The 24526-nt window shown below is 40.4% G+C and overlaps 2 protein-coding genes across 8 annotated transcripts in view; both read right to left on the bottom strand.

Moving 5' to 3' along the window:
* Positions 1 to 12458, bottom strand: part of slx1 (Nuclease slx1) — a 29486-nt gene extending 17028 nt beyond the window's left edge. Inside the window, exons 1-2 of one of the 3 annotated variants that reach the window (XM_068349892.1) lie at positions 12302 to 12444; positions 169 to 422 (exon numbers count right to left, since the gene is read on the bottom strand). Coding sequence is in view for 1 of the 3 variants with exons in the window: in XM_068349891.1 (XP_068205992.1) it covers positions 61 to 89 (29 nt within the window). In the remaining 2 variants the exon portion in view is untranslated. Of the gene's footprint in view, positions 1 to 60; positions 101 to 168; positions 423 to 12301 lie in introns of those variants that run through there. The other 2 variants (XM_068349893.1, XM_068349891.1) reach the window with 2 other exon arrangements.
* A 96-nt stretch (positions 12459 to 12554) lies between these two features.
* The window catches only part of LOC137619662 (M protein, serotype 5-like), a 61037-nt gene continuing 49065 nt past the window's right edge, over positions 12555 to 24526 (bottom strand). For 2 of the 5 annotated variants that reach the window (XM_068349896.1, XM_068349895.1), the window contains exons 2-4: positions 23591 to 23831; positions 22650 to 23008; positions 12555 to 13093 (exon numbers count right to left, since the gene is read on the bottom strand). In XM_068349896.1, coding sequence (XP_068205997.1) covers positions 12902 to 13093; positions 22650 to 23008; positions 23591 to 23816 — 777 coding nt within the window. In that variant the 5' untranslated portion in view covers positions 23817 to 23831 and the 3' untranslated portion in view covers positions 12555 to 12901. Of the gene's footprint in view, positions 13094 to 22649; positions 23012 to 23590; positions 23832 to 24526 lie in introns of all 5 variants that reach the window. The other 3 variants (XM_068349897.1, XM_068349898.1, XM_068349899.1) reach the window with 3 other exon arrangements.

Genomic DNA, 24526 nt, shown 5'->3' with positions numbered 1-24526 from the left:
TCTAAATGGAAATATATTAGGAAGTTTTGTCAATTACGAAATATGAGGAATTAGTGTTACCTTGTCAATATTTGAAATGTTCGGTCCATTCACCTTCCACACCCCCCCCTCCCCCCCAAAAAAAAAAAAACTCAGATTATGTCAGGCTGTTGTCAAACATTTACTTACTTTAAGAGATATTTTCCCGGTCCTAGACTCCTAGAAGAACTCTACGCATTAAAATATCTACTAGTCGACGTTATCGTATACATACTTAGGCATTTAAGAGTATATTACACATTAGAGATAGTGCGTTAACCATCAAAATCCAATCCACAATTCAGAATAGCCACCAGTCCGTTTCAGGTTCCTCGTTGTTCTCTCCACAACATTGTGATTGTGGGCAGACTACTAGAAGCATAGTAGGTGAAAACCCCTGAAATCTGCAGAAAAATTATTCATTATTAGTTACCTCCTACAAAGACAGCACATTTACATACTTTTCTTCTAACTTCAAGGGCCTATTTAATATACCCTGCAACATCTTTAGTTGGTGTTTCTAAATTCCCTTATTCTATGCCATTGCTTCTAAATTTTCTCAAGTCATTACAGGCTTTATAGCTAAACCATATGCTAGGACTCCGTTGTATATATCTCACTACACAACACACAACCCACAAAGTCTATCCTTATCATTCCTGGTTTTAAAATTTTCTTTTAATTCTATCACATTCAATTTTGTTTTCATAATTATTACTGCTACCTTAGTGTTAAGTTCTATGTAATCTCTTCTTCCATTACTATTCACAAACTTCAGCTTGATCATCTCTGCTTTCTTTTCTTATATTTTTCTTTTAATTTAATTTGCTACTTTATCTTGTTTCGTTTTTAAGTTCTTGCTTTTTATACTTTCTTACTTCTTCAATTTTAATATCATATTTATTGCATATTTCTACAATACTTTTACCCCAGACATTCGCCATTTGGTTCTCTTATAGTCTTCCACTACCTCCTTAACTAGTCGCTTGTCATTTGATGTTATGAAAAAGCATCACCTTTTCATACTGTCTTGTATTTTCAACTGGCCATATTCATGTTTCTGCTATTAACCCCAAATCAAGTCTTCAGTTTCTTTTCAAATCCTTAATATCTCATGAACAACCAAAAACTTTAGCAAGTACTCTATATTGGGACATAATTGCAGAAAAGGGAATATATGGCAATTGTCTTGAAAAATAGAATATAAAAAATACGTTTGCATAACATCATAGACTATGATGAAAAAAAACTAATCTGACAATTTAGGATCAGAGGAAGAACCCCCGTGGAAAGTGCTAGAGTGGCAGCATTGAAGAAATTTGTTGTAAATATTAATTAGAAAATTGGAAACAGAAGAAATAAGAAGTTAGGGAAAATACCATAAACAGAAAAAAAGTTACTTTTAAGATAGAGGAAATTGAAAAGAAGAAAGGGGTGAAAATATTGATTCATTATAATTATTATTACTTGCTAAGCTACAACTCTACTTGGAAAAGAAGGATGTTATAAGGCCCGATGCTCCAACAGGGAAAATAACCAAGTGAGGAAAGGAACACGAGGAAAATAAGATATTTTAAGAAGTGACTACATTGAAATAGATATCTCCTATATAAAAATTAAAAACTTCAACCAAACAAGAGGAAGAGAAAAGATAGAATGTGCTCAAGCAAGAGAACTCTAACCCAAGATAGTGGAAGACCATGGTACAGAGGCTATGGCACTACCCAAGACTAGAGAACAATGGTTTGATTTGAAGTGCCTTTCTCCTAGAAGAGCTGCTTACCATAGTTAGTCTCTCTTCTACCCTTACCAAGAGGAAAGTAGCCACTGAACAATTACCAAACAATACTTCTTTGCTCAAGGGGTTAACTATTGCTGTGCAATTGTTCAGTGGCTACTTTCCTCTTGGTAAGGGTAGAAGAGAGACTAACTATGGTAAGCAGCTCTTCTAGGAGACACTTCAAATCAAACCATTGTTCTCTAGTCTTGGGTAATGCCATAGCCTTCGTACCATGGCCTTCTACTGTCTTAGATTAGAGTTCTCTTGCTTAAGGGTACACCATTCTATCCCATTTCTCTTCTTGTCTTTTCTTAAAGTTTTATAGTGTGGATATAAGATGTATTTGAATGTTGTTAATGCTCTTGAAATAGTTCATTTTGATTGTTTATCTTTATTTCCCTTCCTCACTGGGCTATTTTTCCTTGTTGTAGCCCTTAGGCTTTTAGTATCATGCTTTTCCAACTAGGGTTATAGCTTAGCTTGTAATAATAATAATTCTTATTTCATCATCTTTCTAGTATTGATATCCACATAATCCACCTTAGCATTCTCATGTCCAATCTCTAAAGCTTTGCTTCCTCTTTTCGTCTTTGACCCCTTGTTTCTGATCGATACATTAACACTGGTCTCATTACTGTGCTAAAGATTTGGACGTTTACCTTAATTGGCATTTTCTTATACCATACCAGTCCTGCTATGTCTCCACTTCTCCAAGGATGCTTTTTATCCTAGTTTCACCTTCAGCCTCACATCCTCCCTCTTGACTTATACATAGACCACAAAGTATCTAAATTGTGCCATCTGTTTTATACCGAGGCCTCTACCTTTCATGTATGGCTATGCTGTCCCTACCTTCCTTACTGCCCACAACAGATAGCTTCAGCCTTATCCACATTTACCCTCAAGCACCCCTCTCCAAAGTCTCTTGCCATTCAACAACTACTCTATGTAAGTCTTCCTCAATTTCAGCAGTAATCGACAAATCATCTGCATATATAGCTACTAACACAACTCTTCCTTTCTGAGCTCTTCACTCAAGACATCCAAGAACATGACAACTGTTAATACCTTACAAATTTTTATTTCATGAAATCAATTATTGTATATGCTTGAGAGTTAAGCTTTACTTTCAGATGTATACCCTGAAGTGACAAGATTACTCCTCGTATTCTAAATAGACACCTAAAACATCTCCATTTACAGGTAAATTAAACCTGCTCATAATCCCAACATGGCACTGCAAGATCTAACAGGCCTAGAAGGGCGCACCATGCTTTTCTTGTTTAGGGAGAGGTGATGGATTTATTTGAAGTTTCCTGGTATCCTGACATTGAAGATCATTGACACTAAACCGGGAGATGTGAGCAACTTCCATTCTTCATTCCCGTTAGCTGGCACTGCCTTCAGTAGCGTGGCCTGAAGGAAGTGCCAATCATGATCCCAAAGAGAACCCCCCTTGTGATAAGGCCCCTGCTGTTAACCTTAACAGAGAACCCCCCTTGTGATAAGGCCCCTGCTGTTAACCTTAACAGTATAGGTATAGGAAATCCCCCAATGGTGGAATCTCCTATTAAGCCCATATCGTTAGAGCTTCACAATGACGTACAAGTGCATTACTTGCCCGATCGTTTAGTCCTTAAAACCTTCACTAACGTCGACGCTAATGGATCATCCAGGTTATGATCTAACATACATTCTCAGAACGATTCTCTAAATACTGGACTTGACCCTGCATCTAAAACTCAGTACAAGATTTTAATGTTCAGAGAAACCTTTTGTCTAACCACCAATTTATCCAAGGCTTTCATTCAGATTGTGATCACCCTCGAGCCACAAGATTTTTCTTGGTTCCTTTTCTCTGAAGACCCTGGTATAACAAAAAGCTGTTGATTATAGTTTTAAATTAATCTGGTTTTTGGCTTAGTTTCAAAGCTTAAATCCAGCCTTTGTATTGTTAAATTACCACATTGTTAAGACTTACTCCCCCCTTCATTTCCTCGGTGAAAAGCCCTTCATTGAATTGCTCGTTGAAAGCGATTATACCTTAACCGAAGTGTACTACTAATAGCCCCCTTTTTGAAGATTTTACTTGAAATGGCAACCTTAATTATCCCAGTCTCAATTGCAACAGAATCAGACCCACACCGAACAAGAAATTACTCCCCCCGAATTAATATCGGATGATTGTTCACATGTTAACATACATACATACATACATATACCAAGGCACTTCACCCAATTTTGGGGGGTAGCTGACATCAAATAAATGAAACAAAAAAGGGGACGTCTCCTCTCTACGCTCCTCCCAGCCTGACCAGGGACTCAACCGAGTTCACCTGGTGCTGCTAGGGTAGCACAGCCCACCCTCCCACATTATCCACCACAGATGAAGCTTCATAATGCTGAATCCCTTACTGCTGCTACCTCCATGGTCATCCAAGGCACCGGAGGAAGCAGCAGGGCCTACCGGAACTGCGTCACAATCGCTCGCCATTCATTCCTATTTCTAGCACGCTCTCTTGCCTCTCTCACATCTATCCTCCTATCACCCAGAGCTTTCTTCACTCCATCCATCCACCCAAACCTTGGCCTTCCTCTTGCACTTCTCCCATCAACTCTTGCATTCATCACCTTCTTTAGCAGACAGCCATTTTCCATTCTCTCAACATGGCCAAACCACATCAACACATTCATATCCACTCTAGCTGCTAACTCATTTCTTACACCTGTTCTCACCCTCACCACTTCGTTCCTAACCCTATCTACTCGAGATACACCAGCCATACTCCTTAGACACTTCATCTCAAACACTTTCATTCCCCACAACTCCGATCCATACATCACAGTTGGTACAATCACTTTCTCATACAGTAAACTCTTTTTACATTCATGCCCAACCCTCTATTTTTACTACTCCCTTAACTGCCCCCAACACTTTGCATCCTTCATTCACTCTCTGACGTACATCTGCTTCCACTCCACCATTTGCTGCAACAACAAACCAAAAGTACTTAAACTGATCCACCTCCTCGAGTAACTCTCCATTCAACGCGACATTCAACCTCGCACCACCTTCCCTTCTCATAACCTTACTCCTACCCACATTAACTCTCAACTTCCTTCTCTCACACACCCTTCCAAATTCTGTCACTAATCGGCCAAGCTTCTCTTCCCGTCTGCAACCAGTACAGTATCATCCGCAAACAACAACTGATTTACCTCCCATTCATGGTCATTTTCGTCTACCAGTTTCAATCCTCGTTCAAGCACTCGAGCATTCACCTCTCTTACCACTCCATCAACATACAAGTTAAACCACCACGGTGACATCACACATCCCTGTCTCAGTCCTACTCTCACCAGAAACCAATCGCTCACTTCATTTCCTATCCTAACACATGCTTTACTACCTTTGTAGAAACTTTGAACTGCTTGCAACAACCTTCCATCAACTCCATATAACCTCATCACATTCCACATTGCTTCCCTATCAACTCTATCATACGCTTTCTACAGATCCATAAACACAACATACAACTCCTTACCTTTTGCTAAACATTTCTCGCATATCTGCCTAACTGTTAAAAACCTGATTCATACAACCCCTACCTCTTCTAAAACCACCCTGTACTTCTAAGATTGCATTCTCTGTTTTATCCTTAATCCTATTAATCAGTACTCTACCATACACTTTTCCAACTACACTCGACAAACTAATACCCCTTGAATTACTACACTCATGCACATCTCCCTTACCCTTGTATAGTGGTACAATACACGCACAAACCCAATCTACTGGTACCATTGACAACACAAAACACATATTAAACAATCTCACCAACAATTCAAGTACAGTCACACCCCCCTCCTTCAACATCTCAGCTTTCACACCATCCACACCAGGTGCTTTTTCTGCTCTCGTTTCATCTAGTGCTCTCCTCACTTCCTCTATTGTAATCTCTCTCTCATTCTCATCTCCCATCACCGGCACCTCAACACCTGCAACAGCAATTATATCTGCCTCCCTATTATCCTCAACACTCAGTAAACTTTCAAAATACTCTGCCCACCTTTTCCTTGCCTCCTCTCCATTTGACAACCTTCCATTTCCATCTTTCACTGTCTCTTCAATTCTTGAACCAGCCTTCCTTACTCTCTTCACTTATTTCCAAAACTACTTCTTATTCTCTTCATATGAATGACCCAATCCCTGACCCCATCTCAGGTCAGCTGCCCTCTTTGCCTCACTTACCTTGTGCTTTACTTCCACATTTTTCTCTCTATATCTTTCATACTTCTCTACACTATTACTCTGCAGCCATTCTTCAAAAGCCCTCTTTTTCTCTTCCACTTTTACCTTCACTCCTTCATTCCACCATTCACTGCCCTTCCTCATGCTGCCTCCAACAACCTTCTTGCCACACACATACTTGCAATCCAAACAAAATTTTCTTTTACTAACTTCCAATCCTCTAAATTATCAGGCTCTCTCACTTTCTTTCGTCATATTCCTTGTTAACACTGAAAGGAAAGTGATTTTTGACTTTTCATCAATTTATGATTTTAAAGTTTTAATTTCACCAGCCACTTTCTTTAACTCAGAATATAATCATGATCCCCAGAAATGTAAATCTTGATTATTAACTGTATCACGTTTTCATTACAGTACAGAAACGCTTCTGTGAAGAATTCCCTTCACTCTTTGTTTTGTGCATTTATGCTTACCTCGTGCATAATTGCAATCCCACATTATGTTCAGCTTATGCTAACCCTGGTCTACCTCTTGGGTACCAATCCTCTAAAAACCATCTCTCCCCCTCAATCCATTATTTAACCAAAAGAGCTAGAACACCCACCCCACAGGATGTGGTAGCAACAACAGAGCTCCTTTTATCCTGTCTTTGCTGGTTAAAAGGGGAATCTCAAGAACCTAAGGAACTAAACTTTACCTCACCAAGAACTGTACCTAGATTGGAACGGACCCGAGCCATTGAGATCTATATTATGAGAGTTAAATGAGGTGTTGATATATGGCCACAATGCCCCTTGAGTTGGGTATAAATCATTTAATTGTACAGTACATCACTGTTTGACTTACAATATCTGGAGTTTGTTGTAATTCTGATGTTATTATAAGAGTTTTTGTGATCTTATGGACGTAGGACACTATTCAATCAATCGTCATCCAAGTTTGACTAAACACGAAACAATCGAGTACAGTACTTTGTTAGAGGGTTCCGGTGCATTTTACACCTTTGACTAATCCTTTTCCTTCACAGGATAATTGATGTTATTCGTTAAATCTCTATGTTTTGTTCTGATTAATCCTTGGTTTTGTTGCTGAACTTTATGCAACCTGTTAAGATGACCTGATGAAGATATGTGTAATTTGTTTAATAAAAAGTATGATACTGTATTGGTGAAGAGAATCTAAGATTTTTTACTTCACCCATTGTGCCTATACACTTTACAAACGAATGATCAAGATATCAAAACTTCATCAGATGCATTTCCAAGGTCATTTATATATTCATTTGGATCCCCCACCAATCTTAGTTTGGGTGTAGTATTCCACGCCCATAGCCTGACCCGTATTTAAGGTCCCATGCTGTATGCCTCATTCTTCACATCTTCAGCACACTGTGATATCTTCTCCAACTTCCTAAGTGTGAGGACTTCATCCTATTTGTCAGATTTTTCGTGCTTCCCTTACCCCTCTTCCTCACTTACTGGATGAACTAATTCAATGAGACCTTCCTCATCAAACTTCTCATGTCCATCAAATAACTAAGATATCATCCTCACCAACTTCCTGGAGGCCCTTGGCTGTCACTCTGTGCAATGGCTAAGGTCTTGACCAACAGATATTTTCAGCAATCATGAAACCCTTCTGGTGCTTCATGAATAAGGGCAGGATTGTTATCCACGGCACCTTAGAATTGTGCATTCAAGCATTTGCTGTAATGAGCCCTTTAATTTTTTTTTTTATGATGAATCTCTTGAACATTAGCTGGATAAGTGATTGGTTGATTGAGTTATCTGGCATCCTGACAGTTAAGATCACTGACGCCAATTGGATAAGTGAAGTGTAATTACAACACATTCATAACAGTAACAAGAGAACAGACTACAATAAAAACCATATTAACCTAACCCATAGCCAAAAGTTGAACTATTGTGGTAAATGAGAAGCAAATCCTTATAGACTACTGTTGTTATACCTTAAACCATTTAGGAAATAAGGGGTTTTGCAAGTAACCTTTCTCATGAAAAAAATTTTAAAGTACCCAGTAATTTGAATTAGTCTCACCTATGGAAACCCAAGTCCTTTAAGAGAAATATAATTCAAGTTCAGCGGGAATGGCTGTTAAACTTTTAATGTGGTGGTTGTAGTTACTGACAGGAGGTCAGCCAGCAAAGCTCAAACTTTTGTCCTGTTAACCTCCTAAGCACATAGAAGTCACAGGTGTTAGGCTAGTTCCCTACCAGGTGACTGGTAGTCAGGTTAGAATTTACAGTATGTCTGTGTAGAAAATAAGATGTCAATGTAAGGTCATTTATGAGAAATGGAGTCGCATAAATCCTACTATCCTTCCAGACTTTACAACAAAACTTTAAGTTGCATGATCATGCGACACCTGCATCTGGTCTACCATGTAGGCACAACTCCTGCACCACTAAGGAAGAGGAAAATAAGGAGGAAAGCCATTCATTCTACACTTACATTGAGACCACTTTATTGGACAAGATATTTTTGTCCCTCCTGTGACGGAGCTAGATTCTCTCCACAACCATTTGAGTAACTACCACTAGACTAAAGGCGGGTGTACACGGTTGAACGGTTTGCCAAACGCGGTTCAACAGACAAGTGTATGCTATAACTTTAGGGGCTCCAACACAGAAAATAGCTGAGTGAAGAAAGGTAACAAGGAAAAATAAAAAATTTTAAAATTAGTAACATTACAATAAATATTTTATTTATAAGCTACAAAAACTTTATGAAAACAAGAGGAAGAGAAATATGATATAATAGTGTGCCAGAGTGTACCCTCAAGTAAAAGAACTCTAACCCAAGACAGTGGAAGACCACGGTACAGAGGCTATGGCATTACCCAAAACTAGAGAACAATGGTTTGATTTTGGAGTGTCCTTCTCCTAGAACTGCTTACCATAGCTAAGAGTCACTTCTATCCTCACCAAGAGGAAAGTGGCCACTGAACAAATGCAGTGCAGTAGTTAACCCCTTGAGAGAAGAAAAATTGTTTGGTAATCTCAGTATTGTCAAGTGTATGAGGACAGGAGAATATGTAAAGAATAGGCCAGACTATTCAGTGTATGCAAAGTGAAAAAGGGCCATAACCAGAGAGAAAGATCCAATGTAGTACTGTCTGGCCAATCAATGGACCCCATAGAGTTGTAGCTTAGCAAGTAACAATAATAACAGTGAACTTCTTCAGCATCAGCTTGAACATTGCCACATCCCAAGCAAAAGAGCCTTAGTCATCGGCATCATCTCACCAAATTCCATCAACTGCACAACTTGCACTCTTTACAAGGTGAATGGAAACCATCACGATTCCTTCAATAATCACAAAGATGACGAGGATCCACAGCATGCTTGCTCATAAACCTGCTACATTTCTTGCCAGATTTACAAGAATACACATGCATGTCTGCACATGGAGTCTCCATACAAACACTATAAATTTTATATAATTTGTATTTTTCATAGCTAAACAAATCTGAAACATTTATATATGTTACTTCTACTTTTGTTTTCTATGACCAGACATCAAAAGAAATTGGTGTGATTGCATTATGCTTTGTTACTAGTGTCATGAATGGGTTTATTTCATTGAGATACATATATGAAATACTGTATATTGATTTCATGAATATGTAAAGACACACACATTAACAATGAGAGACAAAATGAGTTCTGGGATGTTGTTTTTAAGGTTTTTGTAAACCAAGTGATTTTGATCCATAACACTCACTTCTCATTAACAAAGAACTGGAGGGGTTGGCACAAAAGTGAAAAACATTGCGAGACGAAAAAATCATAAAACGATAACGCTGACGCAGGCCCAATAAACGACAGAATTCCTTTTGGTGACAAAAGGAATAGTCGGAAGTCTAGCAGTCTAGAAGGCAAGTGTGAACAATGAGTCAGTCCTGTCTGCTTCAGCCAGCATTCCTGTCCGTTTCAGCCAGCATTCAGAGAAGTTACTAGGTTGTGAAGACCTAGAGGTGCCAGCCACTCTCTGATCCCCACCATTACTGGGGTTTGGCACACTCCAATAGCTACATCTGTCTCACCCAGCCAACACAGGTAAGTTGTACTCCATGGCTGAATTTGCTGTCCTGCCAGCCCAAGCTGATCGTCTGATGTTCTGTCTATTCAACCAAGTGGATCAACTGATGTTAAGTCTATTCACCCAAACCTTCACAACTAAGAAAAGCAGTCCAAATGTCCATCGGGTAAGAAAGAATTTCTCAGGAAACACCCTCTCCATTTAAAATATTTTGCTTCAGTCATTTTTAGGAATTTCAGAGTAAACTTAATTATGCACAACTTTTAGTAACTAGTAAATTTTAAAACTACACGGTGCTATCCATACCCCTCCTTTTCAGAGAATTTACCTAACTGATATGAATACAGTAGATTTAACTTTGATTCTGTGAATTAAATAATAAACTTTGATGAGAATAATTTACTTAAAAGCTTGTATAACTTGCATCAACAATAGGACTATGATGTTGATGTAAGTCTGTAAAGGAAGGGATTGCTATTTTTTCCTTAAAGGCATAGATTTTATTAATAGAAATATTTTTGGTTTAAGGATACTGTAGTATTTCATATATTGTATAAGAAATCCTAATTAAACAAATTCATAATTTGACCACAAAGTTATACAACCACGATACCCTCTCCCTCCTGGAATCTGACAAGTGTGCTGTTTCTTTTACCTCCCTGAAAGTTTTCACCAATAGCGAATTTTATTAATTCCATGATTTAATAGATTCTGGTATTCAAAGAAAGTTTATAATGACATGTTTTTCTTATGCTTATTGTAATTTATCACATGTTAAAATATGTGAAAACTAACAAAATTATGGAGCAAGCGTTGCTCGTTATTTTGAGCAGGAGACTTGTAATAAGGGTCTTTCAATATGGCTGCCTCAGTATGGGGGGGCAATGAAAGGCTCTACTTTAAGGTTCCGACAGGAACGCAAAGATAATTTCACTGCTTTGATTTGAGACACCTCTAAGGGGAAGAACATCTTATATGTATAATAAGATATATATAAATAATAGAATTATCAGGGAAAGATGGAACACCTAAAGAATGCGGCTCAGGGAGCACAGCGGCCGTTGCCAAGGGATCGACTATAAGAACTGGCTCAAGTTAGTATTGTACGGTATATTATCAATAGTGGGCTCCTGACACGAAGGACCTGAAAGGGGGATAATGTTTGCCCCAGTACCAATCTTATAATTCTTGTCATTGCCGACAGAAAACGAAGATGATAAATGATCTTTCTTAGAGCGTTTCTTGTGTCAGAACAATATCTCTCCCACTGGGAGGACGACCACTCCCTACAGTACTCACACGGTGATTCCACGGAACATCTTTTACCCCTACAAGATGGACAAACTGGGTGTGGATCTACTTTTACTAGGCTCAAATGTACCACAGGGCAGGAACGCATTGAATTCGTCATAATCGCCGTAAGGCACTCACTCATAATCTCACAAATAATAATCGAACACAAGTAACAGTGGTTATCAAAGACACAAGAGAAACAAGCACTAAGCACAATAATGGTATGGTAAGGGAGATGCAGATGTCTGATCGCAGAGAGGAAGAAGGCACCTCCGACCTTCACAACCAGAAGTGTGGTAGGGCAGCACTTTGAACAAGTGTTATGCATCATGCACTGCAGTCGCCTAGCAACAAAGCATGACACATTCAAACCAATTTCTTTAGATTGTTTGGTCATAAAACGTAAAACTAAAAGTAACACATATAAATGGCTCAGAAGTTTGTATTCGCGTAAGAATAAATCCAAACTTTAAAAGAAAATGCAAAAGGTTAAGACTCGGATGAAGCAGCAAGAAGTAAGTCTGTATCACGTGATCAAAGTAAAGTTGGAACTTTGCCTACTGTTAAGTGGGTGGGTTTACCCTTCAAATGCTAGTAACTAATACCACTTTGTTAAAAGTTAAAAGGACATTCAAGCTGAGCCGAGATCATACTCCTATAAAAAGATGATGGTGTGTGTTCATATAGGAACAAATATACTATAAATCATAAACATATATGAAATAGTCACAAGATATTAACAAAAGTAATTCCTGTTAGTGACAAAAACAAATGAACCTAATGAGATCATGTTCTATGGTTCTTGAGAATAAGCAAAATGCAAATGGAACTACCTACATAAATCCCTCACCACTGTCTAACCCTACAACAATTTAAATCTCCTACTATTACTTACCTGCAATTTTAATCAAAAGATAAGGCGTAGAATTTACCATGGGCAGTTAGTGGAACTGGTATCTGTTTACATTACAGAAGCAAAACGAAGAGCAAGCATAGGTGCTACTAGCACTAAATGTGTGCGAGTGCGAGTGTCAGTCACTGCTTGGGATACCGTAGTCATAAGATCCACTACGGTATAAGAAGCTCGTCATTATCAACCTGCTTTTGAAGCTGTGTATCGGAAGGATGTAGGAAATTAATATTGGGTAAACTTTATTGAAAAATATATTTTGAATAATAATTCATGTACATGACTACTGTACCTCCAGCTGAATTGGCTTAATGCTCAGTAGATAGTTTTAGAGCAATGAAATATTAAATAAAGTCACTAACTGAAAAGAAAATACAATACGTCAAAAAGAATATTTTTTAACTAAAACAAAAAATGAGGGCTTTAAACTCATGGAAATAATCACACTATAGTATGTTGATAAGCTTTAAATCTTTTCCCGTATTATAGAAATATTCTTTCCTATAAAAAAGTACTACAGTAAACTTAAAATTTCTTAACTTCCTTAATTGACACTCATTTCCTTTATTAATACTTAGCCTTTTCTTAGCTTCCGATATTTATAAGCTCTCGCTCCATCTCTGAAATGTTCTTCCTGATCCTATGTATATTACCCATGACAGTGCCTATCTGGTTATTCAGATCGCGAAGATGATCTTCATTCTTCCTTTTCTTGGCAATCCTCTCCTTGTCTTTTTTATTCCTTTTTGCCTGGATTTTCTCATATTCTTCCTTGTACTATATGGGATAGAAAGAAACAATATCTAAGCATGTACTGTAGACCTAAGAAAAATAGAATAAATGATATTACTGTATTGTTTGCCTAAGAGCAAGAGAGTTGATTCAAATGAGTGTTAATCAGTCTTTCTTTTGCCTCTTTCAAACCATACTTTCACGATGTGTCAAGTGAGGTACTGTATATTAGTTCTTAATTTGCTTAATAAAGCATTGAAGGCGCAAAACTATATTAGCAGAAGCCCCCAGCAAATCATCAAGCTTCATAACAATTAGCACCCCAAACTATAGAAATAGTAGACAATTGGCAGTTGAAAGTTATGATATTGTAATGGATAAATTAGATGGAAATACTGTAATTAAGATGATAGGATGAAGAATGGTGCTAGGAAGAGGTGTGATACTGTTAGAAATATATTGTGGGAAATTCTAAGGTTATGACACTGAAAATTTGTGTTGATGATTTGAAAGTTTTAGATATGATGAAGACCTTACTCTTGATCTTTTCTGCTTGAAGGCTTTGATTAGAACAGTAAAACTGGAAGAGGGAGTAGGAGATAGTAGCTAAGGCAAGATGTCAGTCAAGAGACAGGGATGAAGAGAGTTGGAAGTGAAAGAAAATTTTTAAACATGAACAAAACAGTTCCTGTACTGAATGGGTTGACAATTGGCAATACATAATGAACATTCAAATTTCACAGAAAAAGCCTAAACTTAGTTTTAAACAGAAGGAAAATTAATGACATTGACATAAGAATTGTCAGATATACCCTGTACCTAAAAAATAAGTTAGGACAAAGAAACCCCATTTTTGGAATAGTACCGTGTGGTCTTTAGGTTTTCCTGTTAGACTAGAACAGAGAACCCAATGTAATAGAATATACAAGTTCCCCTTCAATAATCCAATACCTTTCATCAGGTAGTACTGTACTTAGGGGAACCAATCAAAATTAGCTAAATAAAATGCAATTTTTGCCAACTGATATTGCTAAAGCTTTAATACTGCCCCAGTTTTATTATTACACAAATGAAAACAACTAAAACACCTTCAACATTCAATATGTCATCAATTACAAATAAGAATACAAACTAATAAAATACATTAACCACTTCTAGTTCATACAACTTGGCTCAAAGAACATTTATGTTTATGTATAGCCTGATGGTTGATGAAATGCTATATTGTCCAGTATAAAATAAAGATGAAAATAACAATAGGATTGAGCAAAATATGTTATTTTGATAATAAAATAAATTTTTGAATATACTTACCCGGTGATTATATAAGCTACAGCTCTGCTGCTCGACAGAAAACTCTACGGAAAAAATCCGCCAGCGATCGCTATGCAGGTAGGGGGTGTACTTCAACAGCGCCACCTGTTGTGCAGGTACTCAGTACTCATTGTAAACAAAGAACTCAATTTTCTCCTCGGTCCACTGCGTCTCTATTGGGGAGGAAGGGAGGGTCCTTTAATATATAATCACCGGGTAAGTATATTCAAAAATTTATTTTATTATCAAAATAACATTTTTCAATATTTAACTTAGCCGGTGATTATATAAGCTGATTCACACCCAGGGGGGTGGGTAGAGACCAGCAATAAATGTTTACATTATTATGAGCTAAGGATTTTTTTTATTTCATTTTAGAAGTTATCAAAATAACAAAAACAAAATAAATAAGTACCTGGTAAGGAAGTCGACTTGAACAATTACTCTGCCTTTTTAAGTACGTCTTCCTTACGGAGCCTCGCGATCCTCTTAGGATGCTGAGCGACCCCTAGGATCTGAAGTATGAAGGGTTGCAACCCATACCACAGGACCTCATCAAAACCTCTAATCTAGGCGCTTCTCAAGAAAAGAATTTGACCACCCGCCAAATCAACCAGGATGCGAAAGGCTTCTTAGCCTTCCGGACAACCCAAAAACAACAATAAAAACATTTCAAGAGAAAGATTAAAAAGGTTATGGAATTAGGGGATTGTAGTGGTTGAGCCCTCACCCACTACTGCACTCGCTGCTACGAATGGTCCCAGGGTGTAGCAGTTCTCGTAAAGAGACTGGACATCTTTAAGATAAAAAGACGCGAACACTGACTTGCTTCTCCAATAGGTTGCGTCCATTATACTTCGCAGAGATCTATTTTGTTTAAAGGCCACTGAAGTTGCGACAGCTCTAACTTCATGTGTCCTTACCTTCAGCAAAGCTTGGTCTTCCTCACTCAGATGTGAATGAGCTTCTCGTATTAACAGTCTGATAAAATAGGATAAAGCATTCTTTGACAAAGGCAAAGATGGTTTCTTAACTGAACACCATAAAGCTTCTGACTGTCCTCGTAAAGGTTTAGTTCGTCTTAAATAGAACTTAAGAGCTCTCACAGGGCATAAGACTCTTTCTAGTTCATTTCCAACCATATTCGATAGGCTTGGAATATCGAACGATTTCGGCCAAGGACGAGAGGGTTGCTCGTTTTTGGCTAGAAAACCAAGTTGTAGAGAACATGTAGCCGTTTCAGATGAAAATCCGATGTTCCTGCTGAAGGCGTGAATCTCACTGACTCTTTTAGCTGTGGCTAAGCAAACCAGGAAAAGAGTCTTTAAAGTGAGATCTTTAAAGGAGGCTGATTGTAGAGGCTCAAACCTTTCTGACATGAGGAATCTTAGTACCACGTCTAAATTCCAACCAGGTGTAGCCAAACGACGCTCCTTCGTGGTCTCAAAAGACTTAAGGAGGTCCTGTAGATCTTTGTTGTTGGAAAGATCTAAGCCTCTGTGACGGAAGACTGATGCCAACATGCTTCTGTAACCCTTGATAGTGGGAGCTGAAAGAGATCGTTCTTTCCTCAGGTATAAAAGGAAGTCAGCTATTTGAGTTACAGAGGTACTGGTCGAGGATACAGATACTGACTTGCACCAGTTCCGGAAGACTTCCCACTTCGATTGGTAGACTCTAAGGGTGGATGTCCTCCTTGCTCTAGCAATCGCCCTGGCTGCCTCCTTAGAAAAGCCTCTAGCTCTCGAGAGTTTTTCGATAGTCTGAAGGCAGTCAGACGAAGAGCGTGGAGGCCTTGGTGTACCTTCTTTACGTGTGGCTGACGTAGAAGGTCCACCCTTAGAGGAAGAGTTCTGGGAACGTCCACTAGCCATCGAAGTACCTCGGTGAACCATTCCCTCGCGGGCCAGAGGGGAGCAACTAACGTCAACCTTGTCCCTTCGTGAGAGGCGAACTTCTGCAGTACCTTGTTGACAATCTTGAACGGGGGGAATGCATATAGGTCTAGATGTGACCAATCTAGGAGAAAGGCATCTATATGAACTGCTGCTGGGTCCGGGATTGGTGAGCAATATATTGGGAGCCTCTTGGTCATCGAGGTTGCGAAGAGATCTATGGTAGGCTGGCCCCATGTGGCCCAAAGTCTCTTGCACACATCCTTGTATAGGGTCCATTCTGTTGGAATGATTTGTCCCTTCCGACTGAGGCAATCTGCCATGACATTCAAGTTGCCTTGGATGAACCTCGTTACTAGTGAAATGTTTAGATCTTTTGACCAGGTGAGGAGGTCCCTTGCGATCTCGTACAACGTCATAGAGTGGGTCCCTCCTTGCTTGGAGATGTACGCCAAAGCCGTGGTGTTGTCCGAGTTCACCTCCACCACTTTGCCTTGAAGGAGAGACTTGAAGCTTTTCAAGGCCAGATGAACTGCCAGTAGCTCCTTGCAGTTGATATGCATTGTCCTTTGACTCGAGTTCCATAATCCCGAGCATTCCCGATCGTCTAATGTCGCGCCCCAGCCCGTGTCTGATGCGTCCGAGAAGAGAACGTGGTTGGGAGTCTGAACAGCCAGGGGCAGACCCTCTCTGAGGCTGATACTGTCCTTCCACCAAGTCAGGGCAGACTTCATCTTCTCGGAAATGGGGATCGAGACCGCTTCTAGCGTCTTGTCCTTTTTCCAGTAAACAGCTAGGTGAAATTGAAGAGGACGGAGGTGTAGTCTTCCTAACGATATGAACAGTTCCAGGGATGATAGTGTCCCTATCAGACTCATCCACTGCCTGACTGAACATCGTTCCTTCTTCAGCATGTTCTGGATGCATAACTGGGCTTGACTTGTTCTGGGGGCCGACGGAAAAGCCCGAAAAGCTAGACTGTGAATCTCCATCCCTAAATACACAATAGTTTGGGATGGGACCACTTGAGACTTTTCCATATTGACAAGGAGACCCAATTCCTTGGTCAGATCTAGAGTCCACTTTAGATCCTTCAGACAGCGACGACTGGAAGAAGCTCTTAGAAGCCAGTCGTCCAAATAGAGGGAGGCTCTGATGTCCGCTAAATGAAGGAATTTGGCTACATTCCTCATCAGCCTCGTAAACACAAGAGGAGCTGTACTTAGGCCAAAGCACAGGGCTTGAAACTGGTAGACAACCTTTTCGTAAACAAATCTCAGGAAAGGTTGGGAGTCTGGGTGGATGGGGACATGGAAGTATGCGTCCCTTAGGTCTAAAGAGACCATCCAGTCTTCCCTTCTGACCGCTGCTAGAACGGACTTTGTGGTCTCCATGGAGAACGTCTGCTTTGTGACAAAGACATTCAGCGCACTGACGTCTAGCACCGGTCTCCACCCTCCTGTCTTCTTTGCCACTAAGAAGAGACGGTTGTAGAAGCCCGGGGTTTGATTGTCCAGGACTTTGACTACCGCTCCCTTTTCTAGTAAGAGAGACACCTCCTGTTTCAATGCTCGTCTCTTGTCTTCCTCCCTGTACCTGGGAGAGAGATCGATGGGAGACGTTACTAGAGTGGGTTTTCGTACAAACGGGATCTTGTACCCCTCTCTGAGCAACTTCACAGATTGTGCATCTGCGCCTCTCTTCTCCCAGGTCTGCCAGAAGTTCTTGAGTCTGGCTCCCACTGCTGTCTGAAGAAGCTGGCAGTCAGACTCTGCCTTTAAAGGACTTGGTTCCTTTCTTCTTCCCACGTCTCCCTTCGGCACGAGCACCTCCTCTGCTGGAGGCTCTGCCACGAAAGGGCGGAATAAATCGGGACGCTGGAGTGTCCATCCTTGGTCTAGCTGACAAGGTAGGCAAAGGGGTGGCTTTGCGGGCAGAGGACGTAACCAGGTCATGAGTGTCCTTCTGTATCAAAGAAGCAGCAATCTCCTTAATCAAGTCCTCTGGAAAAAGGCACTTAGAAAGAGGAGCAAACAGAAGTTCGGATCTTTGACACGGTGTCACTCCAGCTGACAGGAAAGAGCAAAGGTTCTCACGCTTCTTGAGGACTCCGGATACGAACGATGCAGCAAGCTCACTAGACCCGTCACGTATGGCCTTGTCCATGCAGGACATGATGAGCAAGGAAGATTCCTTCTCAGTCGGGGAGATCTTCCTGCTCAAAGCTCCCAGACACCAGTCTAAAAAGTTGAAGACCTCGAAGGCTCTAAATATCCGTTTCAACAGATGGTCTAGGTCCGAAGGTGACCAGCATATCTTAGAGCATCTCATGGCTAGCCTGCGGGGAGAGTCTACAAGACTTGAGAAGTCGCCCTGGGCAGAGGCAGGAACTCCCAAGCCGAGAACTTCTCCCGTGGCATACCAGACGCTCGATCTGGAAGAGAGTCTAGCAGGGGGAAACGTAAAGGCTGTCTTCCCTAGACTCTTTTTGGACTGCATCCATTCTCCTATTACTCGTAAAGCTCTCTTGGACGAGCGTGCGAGGACGAGTCTAGTAAAGGCAGGCGAGGATGACTGCGTACCTAAAGCAAACTCTGACGGCGGAGAGCGCGGAGCCACAGACACAAACTGGTCCGGAAACATCTCTTTGAACAGAGCAAGAACTTTTCTAAAGTCCAAAGAGGGTTGCGTGGACTTGGGCTCGTCAAGGTCCGAATGTGGTTCATCAACATGTGCCGCATCGTCATCATCAGAGAGTCCATCATCCGAGTATTGAGGAGGAAGCGGCAATGGAGTAGGTATCGGCTGGTTAGCTGAGTCCGGTCGCACGGGTGCACGCGTGACTGAACCGGACGCAACGTCATGGAACTGTTGCCCAGTCTGTGAGCTGGCAACAACCATAGCAGCGCGGGGACGCACAGCGTCTACTCCAGACTGTCTAATCTGATGTGGGAGAGCAGTGGCAACCACACTGGGTTGCGGAGGTTGACGCACCGCGTCAAAACAAAACAACTCTGACGGTTGTTGTACCTCGCGAACGTCAACGGAAGGTTCCGTGCGTCGCTGAACGTCAACATGCGGCTGGCAGGGCACACTGGAACGCATGGGTGGCGGGACTCTCTCAGCTGGAGTGCGCAAGAAGGTCGCCTCAGCGTCCACAGGACGCACAACCGAGTGTGTGGTTGGTTGTAGGCAAGAGGCTGGTGCAGCAGCAACCTTCTCCGCACGAAAGTCCTGCATCAGAGACGTTAATTGGTACTGCATTGTCTGCAGCAAAGACCACTTAGGGTCTGCAGGAGCAGGTGCGGCGACAGACGGTGTAACTGCCTGAGGCGGTACCGCTTTGCCTCTCTTAGGAGGTGAGCAGTCATCGGAAGACTGCAGCGAGTCCGAACTGACCCAGTGGCTACAACTGGGCCGTTGGACTTGCGCGGAAGGGACCAACTTGCGCTTAAGAGGTCGTGAGACCTTGGTCCATGGTTTCTTACGAGAAACCTCTTCCGCAGACGAGGAATAAATGGGCTCTCTCGTCTTTGTGTGGGTGGGGCGATCTTGGGTAGATACGCCCGAAACCACGGAGGGAACGTCTGTTCGCTGATTAAAGCCTCTCGAACCCATTGGTCGTACGACATTGCTTCTCCCCTGGACTTGGGAGCTTGCAAGAGGTCCCGGACTAGGAGGACGACAGGCACGAACAGACGAACCCTCAAGCGCAACACTATCACTCACTTTACCACTTCCCACTGCACTTTTACACTTCAGCTCCTTGACGTCCGCCATGAGCTGGTTACGGTCACTAGCCAGGGACTCAACTCTCTCACCCAGAGCTTGGATGGCACGCATCATGTCAGCCATCGAAGGTTCCTGAGTGCCAGAAGGGGGATTAGGAGCAACCACTACAGGGGAAGGAATAGGTTGTGGGGCATGAGGAGAGGAAAAATCAACAGAACGAGATGAACTTCTCCTGACTCTATCTCTCTCTAGCCTACGTGTATATTTTTGGAATTCGATAAAATCGAATTCCGAAAGCCCAACGCATTCCTCACATCGATCTTCCAATTGACAGGTTTTATCCCGACAATTGGAACAAACGGTGTGAGGATCGATAGAGGCCTTCGGAAGACGCCTTGAACAGTCCCTAGCATTACACTTCCTGAATTTTGGGACTTGAGAAGGGTCAGCCATTTTGAATTGGTCAAAGGGGAATTCAAAAACTATCCAAAGTCATCAACAAATAATCCGATATCAAAAAAAGAATGCAAGGATTTATTGAAGAGAAAGCCTGCACAGCGAAAGCTCAAAACTAGAATAGTGTACTTCACCAAATAGTTGTGAAAACAAATCCAGTTAGCAACAGCAAATTAGTAGGTCTTGCCGGTAGCACGACAGAGAGAAAATTGAGTTCTTTGTTTACAATGAGTACTGAGTACCTGCACCACAGATGGCGCTGTTGAAGTACACCCCCTACCTGCATAGCGATCGCTGGCGGATTTTTTCCGTAGAGTTTTCTGTCGAGCAGCAGAGCTGCAGCTTATATAATCACCGGCTAAGTTAAATATTGAAAAATAAAATATATATATGGATAAAATAATGAGATCCTTTGAACAAAATAGGTTTAGAAAATTACAGAACAATAATTTAATCGGTAGGGGGACATCGCTCTCTCTGTCTCTCTCGTTTAACCCTTTTAGAGCCAACCACTTGCCAAATAATGTGGCACAAACTCCAAGTCCTTTTTTCAAGCATTTTGCTTAAATAAACTTTTTGGACAAAAACTATCAATAATTACAATTTTAATTAACATAATCTCTTATTTCTATACTCGCCTGATGTTCACATTGGTTCTCCTCCAAAAATCATGTTAAATTGGCACTTAGCTGTAAGTTTTCTTCTTAAATGTTCCCATTTCCCTTCACTTCAAAAAACATATGCACTCAACAAAGGAAAAAGCCCTCTACTGTAAGTGGTAGGAAGCCCAAATTGTTGCTCAAGAAATATAGTTTCCAGTTTCAAAGTTGACATTGATACTATGAGTCAGTGGAGAGGAGGGTGGGCATGTATAAGAACATTATTATTATTACAAGCTATTTGGAAACGCAGGATAACATAAGGCCAAGGGCTCCAATACGGAAAAATAGCACACTGAGGATAGGAAACAAGAAAAATACCCTGTAAGAGAAGTAATGAACCAAAATAAAATATTTCAAGAACATTAACATTAAATGAGATCTTTCATGTATAAACTATAAAAAGTTGGAAAAGAAAGCAAAAAAAAAAAAAAAAGTATGAGAAATAAGTTAAAATACTGTGTGCAAGCGTACCCTCAAGCGAGAGAACCCAAGACAACGGAAGACCATCGTACAGAGGTTATTGCCCTACCAAAGACTAGCAAACAATGGTTTGATTTTGGAGTGTCCTTCTCCTAGAGGAGCTGCTTACCATAGCTAAAGTCTCTCTTCTACCTTTACCAAGACGAAAGCAGAATGGTTTGGTAATCTCAGTGTTGTCAGGTGTATGAGGACAGAGGAGAATGTGTAAAGAAAAGGCCAGACTATTTGGTGTATATGTAGGCAAAAGAAAAATTGACCGTAACCAGAGAGAGGGATCCAATGTAGTACTGTCTGGCCAGTCAAAGGATCAAATAACTTTTTAGCGGTAGCATCTAGTAGTAGAAATAGAATGTTATCAAAATTACAATTATTTCCATGAATCTCCTCTGATGTTCATATTACTGACTCCTACACTTAGTTGGAAGTGAGGTGCAATTAAAAGAAAGAAGGGGATAAATTTTAGTACAAGTAATGCAATGAGGTTAAGATTACAAACCTGGTCTAGATTACTTGTCTAGCTTACTTTGATAAACCTTTTAAATTACAATTTGAAATAAGAGATGTCAGTACTGTAATGTAGACTGGCTTTTCAAGATAATGTTTTGTGAACCCTATTTGGTACGCCCTTGAGCTGCGGCTAGAAATTTTCCAAAGAAAATGTTTCTATAAAATTAAGAAAAAATGCAAGTCAGGAGAGTTAATCACTAAAAGGGTAAACGTGGCGAATGCGAAAGGCTCGATCACAGAAGTGAGAGAACAACCTCTTCACTTCCCGACTAGCAGTGTTGTGGAGAGACGCTGTGAGCAAACTCCTGCTTACTCCTTGCGCATGCGCTGCAATTACCCAGCACGAAGCATGGTGCAATGAAACCAAAATTTTGAATGGCCAGTCGTAGAAAACATGATTAGCAGTAACCCCATATAAAGGACCTAAAAGTTTGAACAGTACAGGTATTGTAAAGATGTGTAGCCTAGGAATAATAATAATAATATAAAAAAAAATATATAACAGCTAGTCTACACTGAACTGTACTCATGTCTATTCAGACATCTGAAACATACCTTCTCTTCTGATACAATTTTTTTTCTTTGAAGTTCAGCTATTTCCCTTTTAAGTTGTGTTGTCCTCTCAGCTTGTTTTTGTAGTCTGTCTCTCTCTTTCCTCAGACTGCAAACTGTAGACCTCCTTTGCTCTACCTTTAGATCTAAGGAACTGCATCCCTCTGCAGATGCATACTTTTTTTCATACTCCTGAAACTCAACATTCAATTTCTTTTTCAAGTCTTTAAACTTCATACCAAGGTTCGTAAACTGAACAGTTTGGTCATTGTTATAAGTTGTACTCTCAAAAAGATGGTCCAAATAGTCTGACATTTTGTCATCTGATACGTTGAGCTCCTTGGTAGTAGCTAAGCCTACACCTTCTGGCTTAGAACAAAGATTTTCATTGATTGCAGCTACACCTTCTGGCTTAGAACAAAGATTTTCATTGCTTGCAGCTACACCTTCTGGCTTAGAACAAAGATTTTCATTGCTTGCAGCTACACCTTCTGGCTTAGAACAAAAATTTTCATTGATTGCAGCTACCTCTTCTGGCTTAGAACAAAGATTTTCATTGCTTGCAGCTACACCTTCTGGCTTAGAACAAAGATTTTCATTGCTTGCAGCTACACCTTCTGGCTTAGAAGAAAGATTTTCATTGCTTGCAGCTACACCTTCTGGCTTGGAACAAAGATTTCCATTGCTTGCAGCTACACCTTCTGGCTTGGAACAAAAATTTTCATTGCTTGCAGCTACACCTTCTGGCTTAGAACAAAGATTTTCATTGATTACAGCTACACCTAACTTGGAACAAAGATTTTCATTGCTTGTAGCTACACCTGGCTTAGAACAAAGATTTTCATTGATTGCAGCTACACCCTCTAACTTGGAACAAAGATTTTCATTGCTTATATCTACACCTTCCAGCTTGGAACAAAGATTTTCATCGCTTGTAGCTACACCTTCTAGCTTGGAACAAAGATTTTCATTGCTTGTAGCTAAACCTTCTAGCTGGGTACAAAGATTTTCATTACTTGTAGCTACACTTAGCTGGGAACAAAGATTTTCAATCTCACAATGCTGTTTCTGGAGAGTTTCTTTTGCCTCAATAGGAATTTTGGCAGTGTCCTTTGCATCTTCCTTGGCAGCAAGGCAGTCTTCATTAACTGGTAGCATTTCTTCTTGCATCTCGGTCAATATATCCTATAAAATGTTAAGGGTATAATGCAAATCAATACAGTTATACTATCATTACCTAACAACATCAAGTAGTATTTCTACAATTCAGTCAATGATTATTCATATCAAAATTTATAAGAGTAACAATAGAAATCACTAATTTCAAAAGTAATTTTTATCTTTCCTAACTATACAAACCCGAGTCCTTCAATCAGATGATTCTAGCGTAGCTGGAACTCAGCTTTTCAACTTTTAATGGGGTGTCAATACATGTAGGTAGTTACCAGCCGGTGGTGGGGAAACCCCGCCCACCTTGCTAGTACATAAATTCACTATGATTGCATATGGGACTTTTGGAGTTACAGTGAACCCTCGTTTATCGCGGTAGATAGGTTCCAGACCCGACCGCGATAGGTGAAAATCTGCCAAGTAGTGACACCATATTTACCTATTTATTTAACATGTATATTCAGACTTTTAAAACCTTCCCTTGTACGTAGTACTGTTAACAAACTACCCTTTAATGTACAGAACACTTAATGCATGTACTACAGTACCCTAAACTAAAACAGGCACAAATATTAAAAGCGATTTTATATCATGCGTTTCCTAAACACGCCAAAAAGCACGATAAAAAATGGCAACCTATGTTTTGTTTACGTTTCTCTGATCATAATGAAGAAACAAACGCATTTACTGTACACATCTGTGTATAGGTT

Source organism: Palaemon carinicauda, chromosome 26, assembly GCF_036898095.1.
Source record: "Palaemon carinicauda isolate YSFRI2023 chromosome 26, ASM3689809v2, whole genome shotgun sequence".
NCBI lineage: Eukaryota > Metazoa > Arthropoda > Malacostraca > Decapoda > Palaemonidae > Palaemon > Palaemon carinicauda.
Note: the sequence above shows the minus strand (reverse complement) of the source record. Positions and strands in the feature narration are given on the sequence as shown.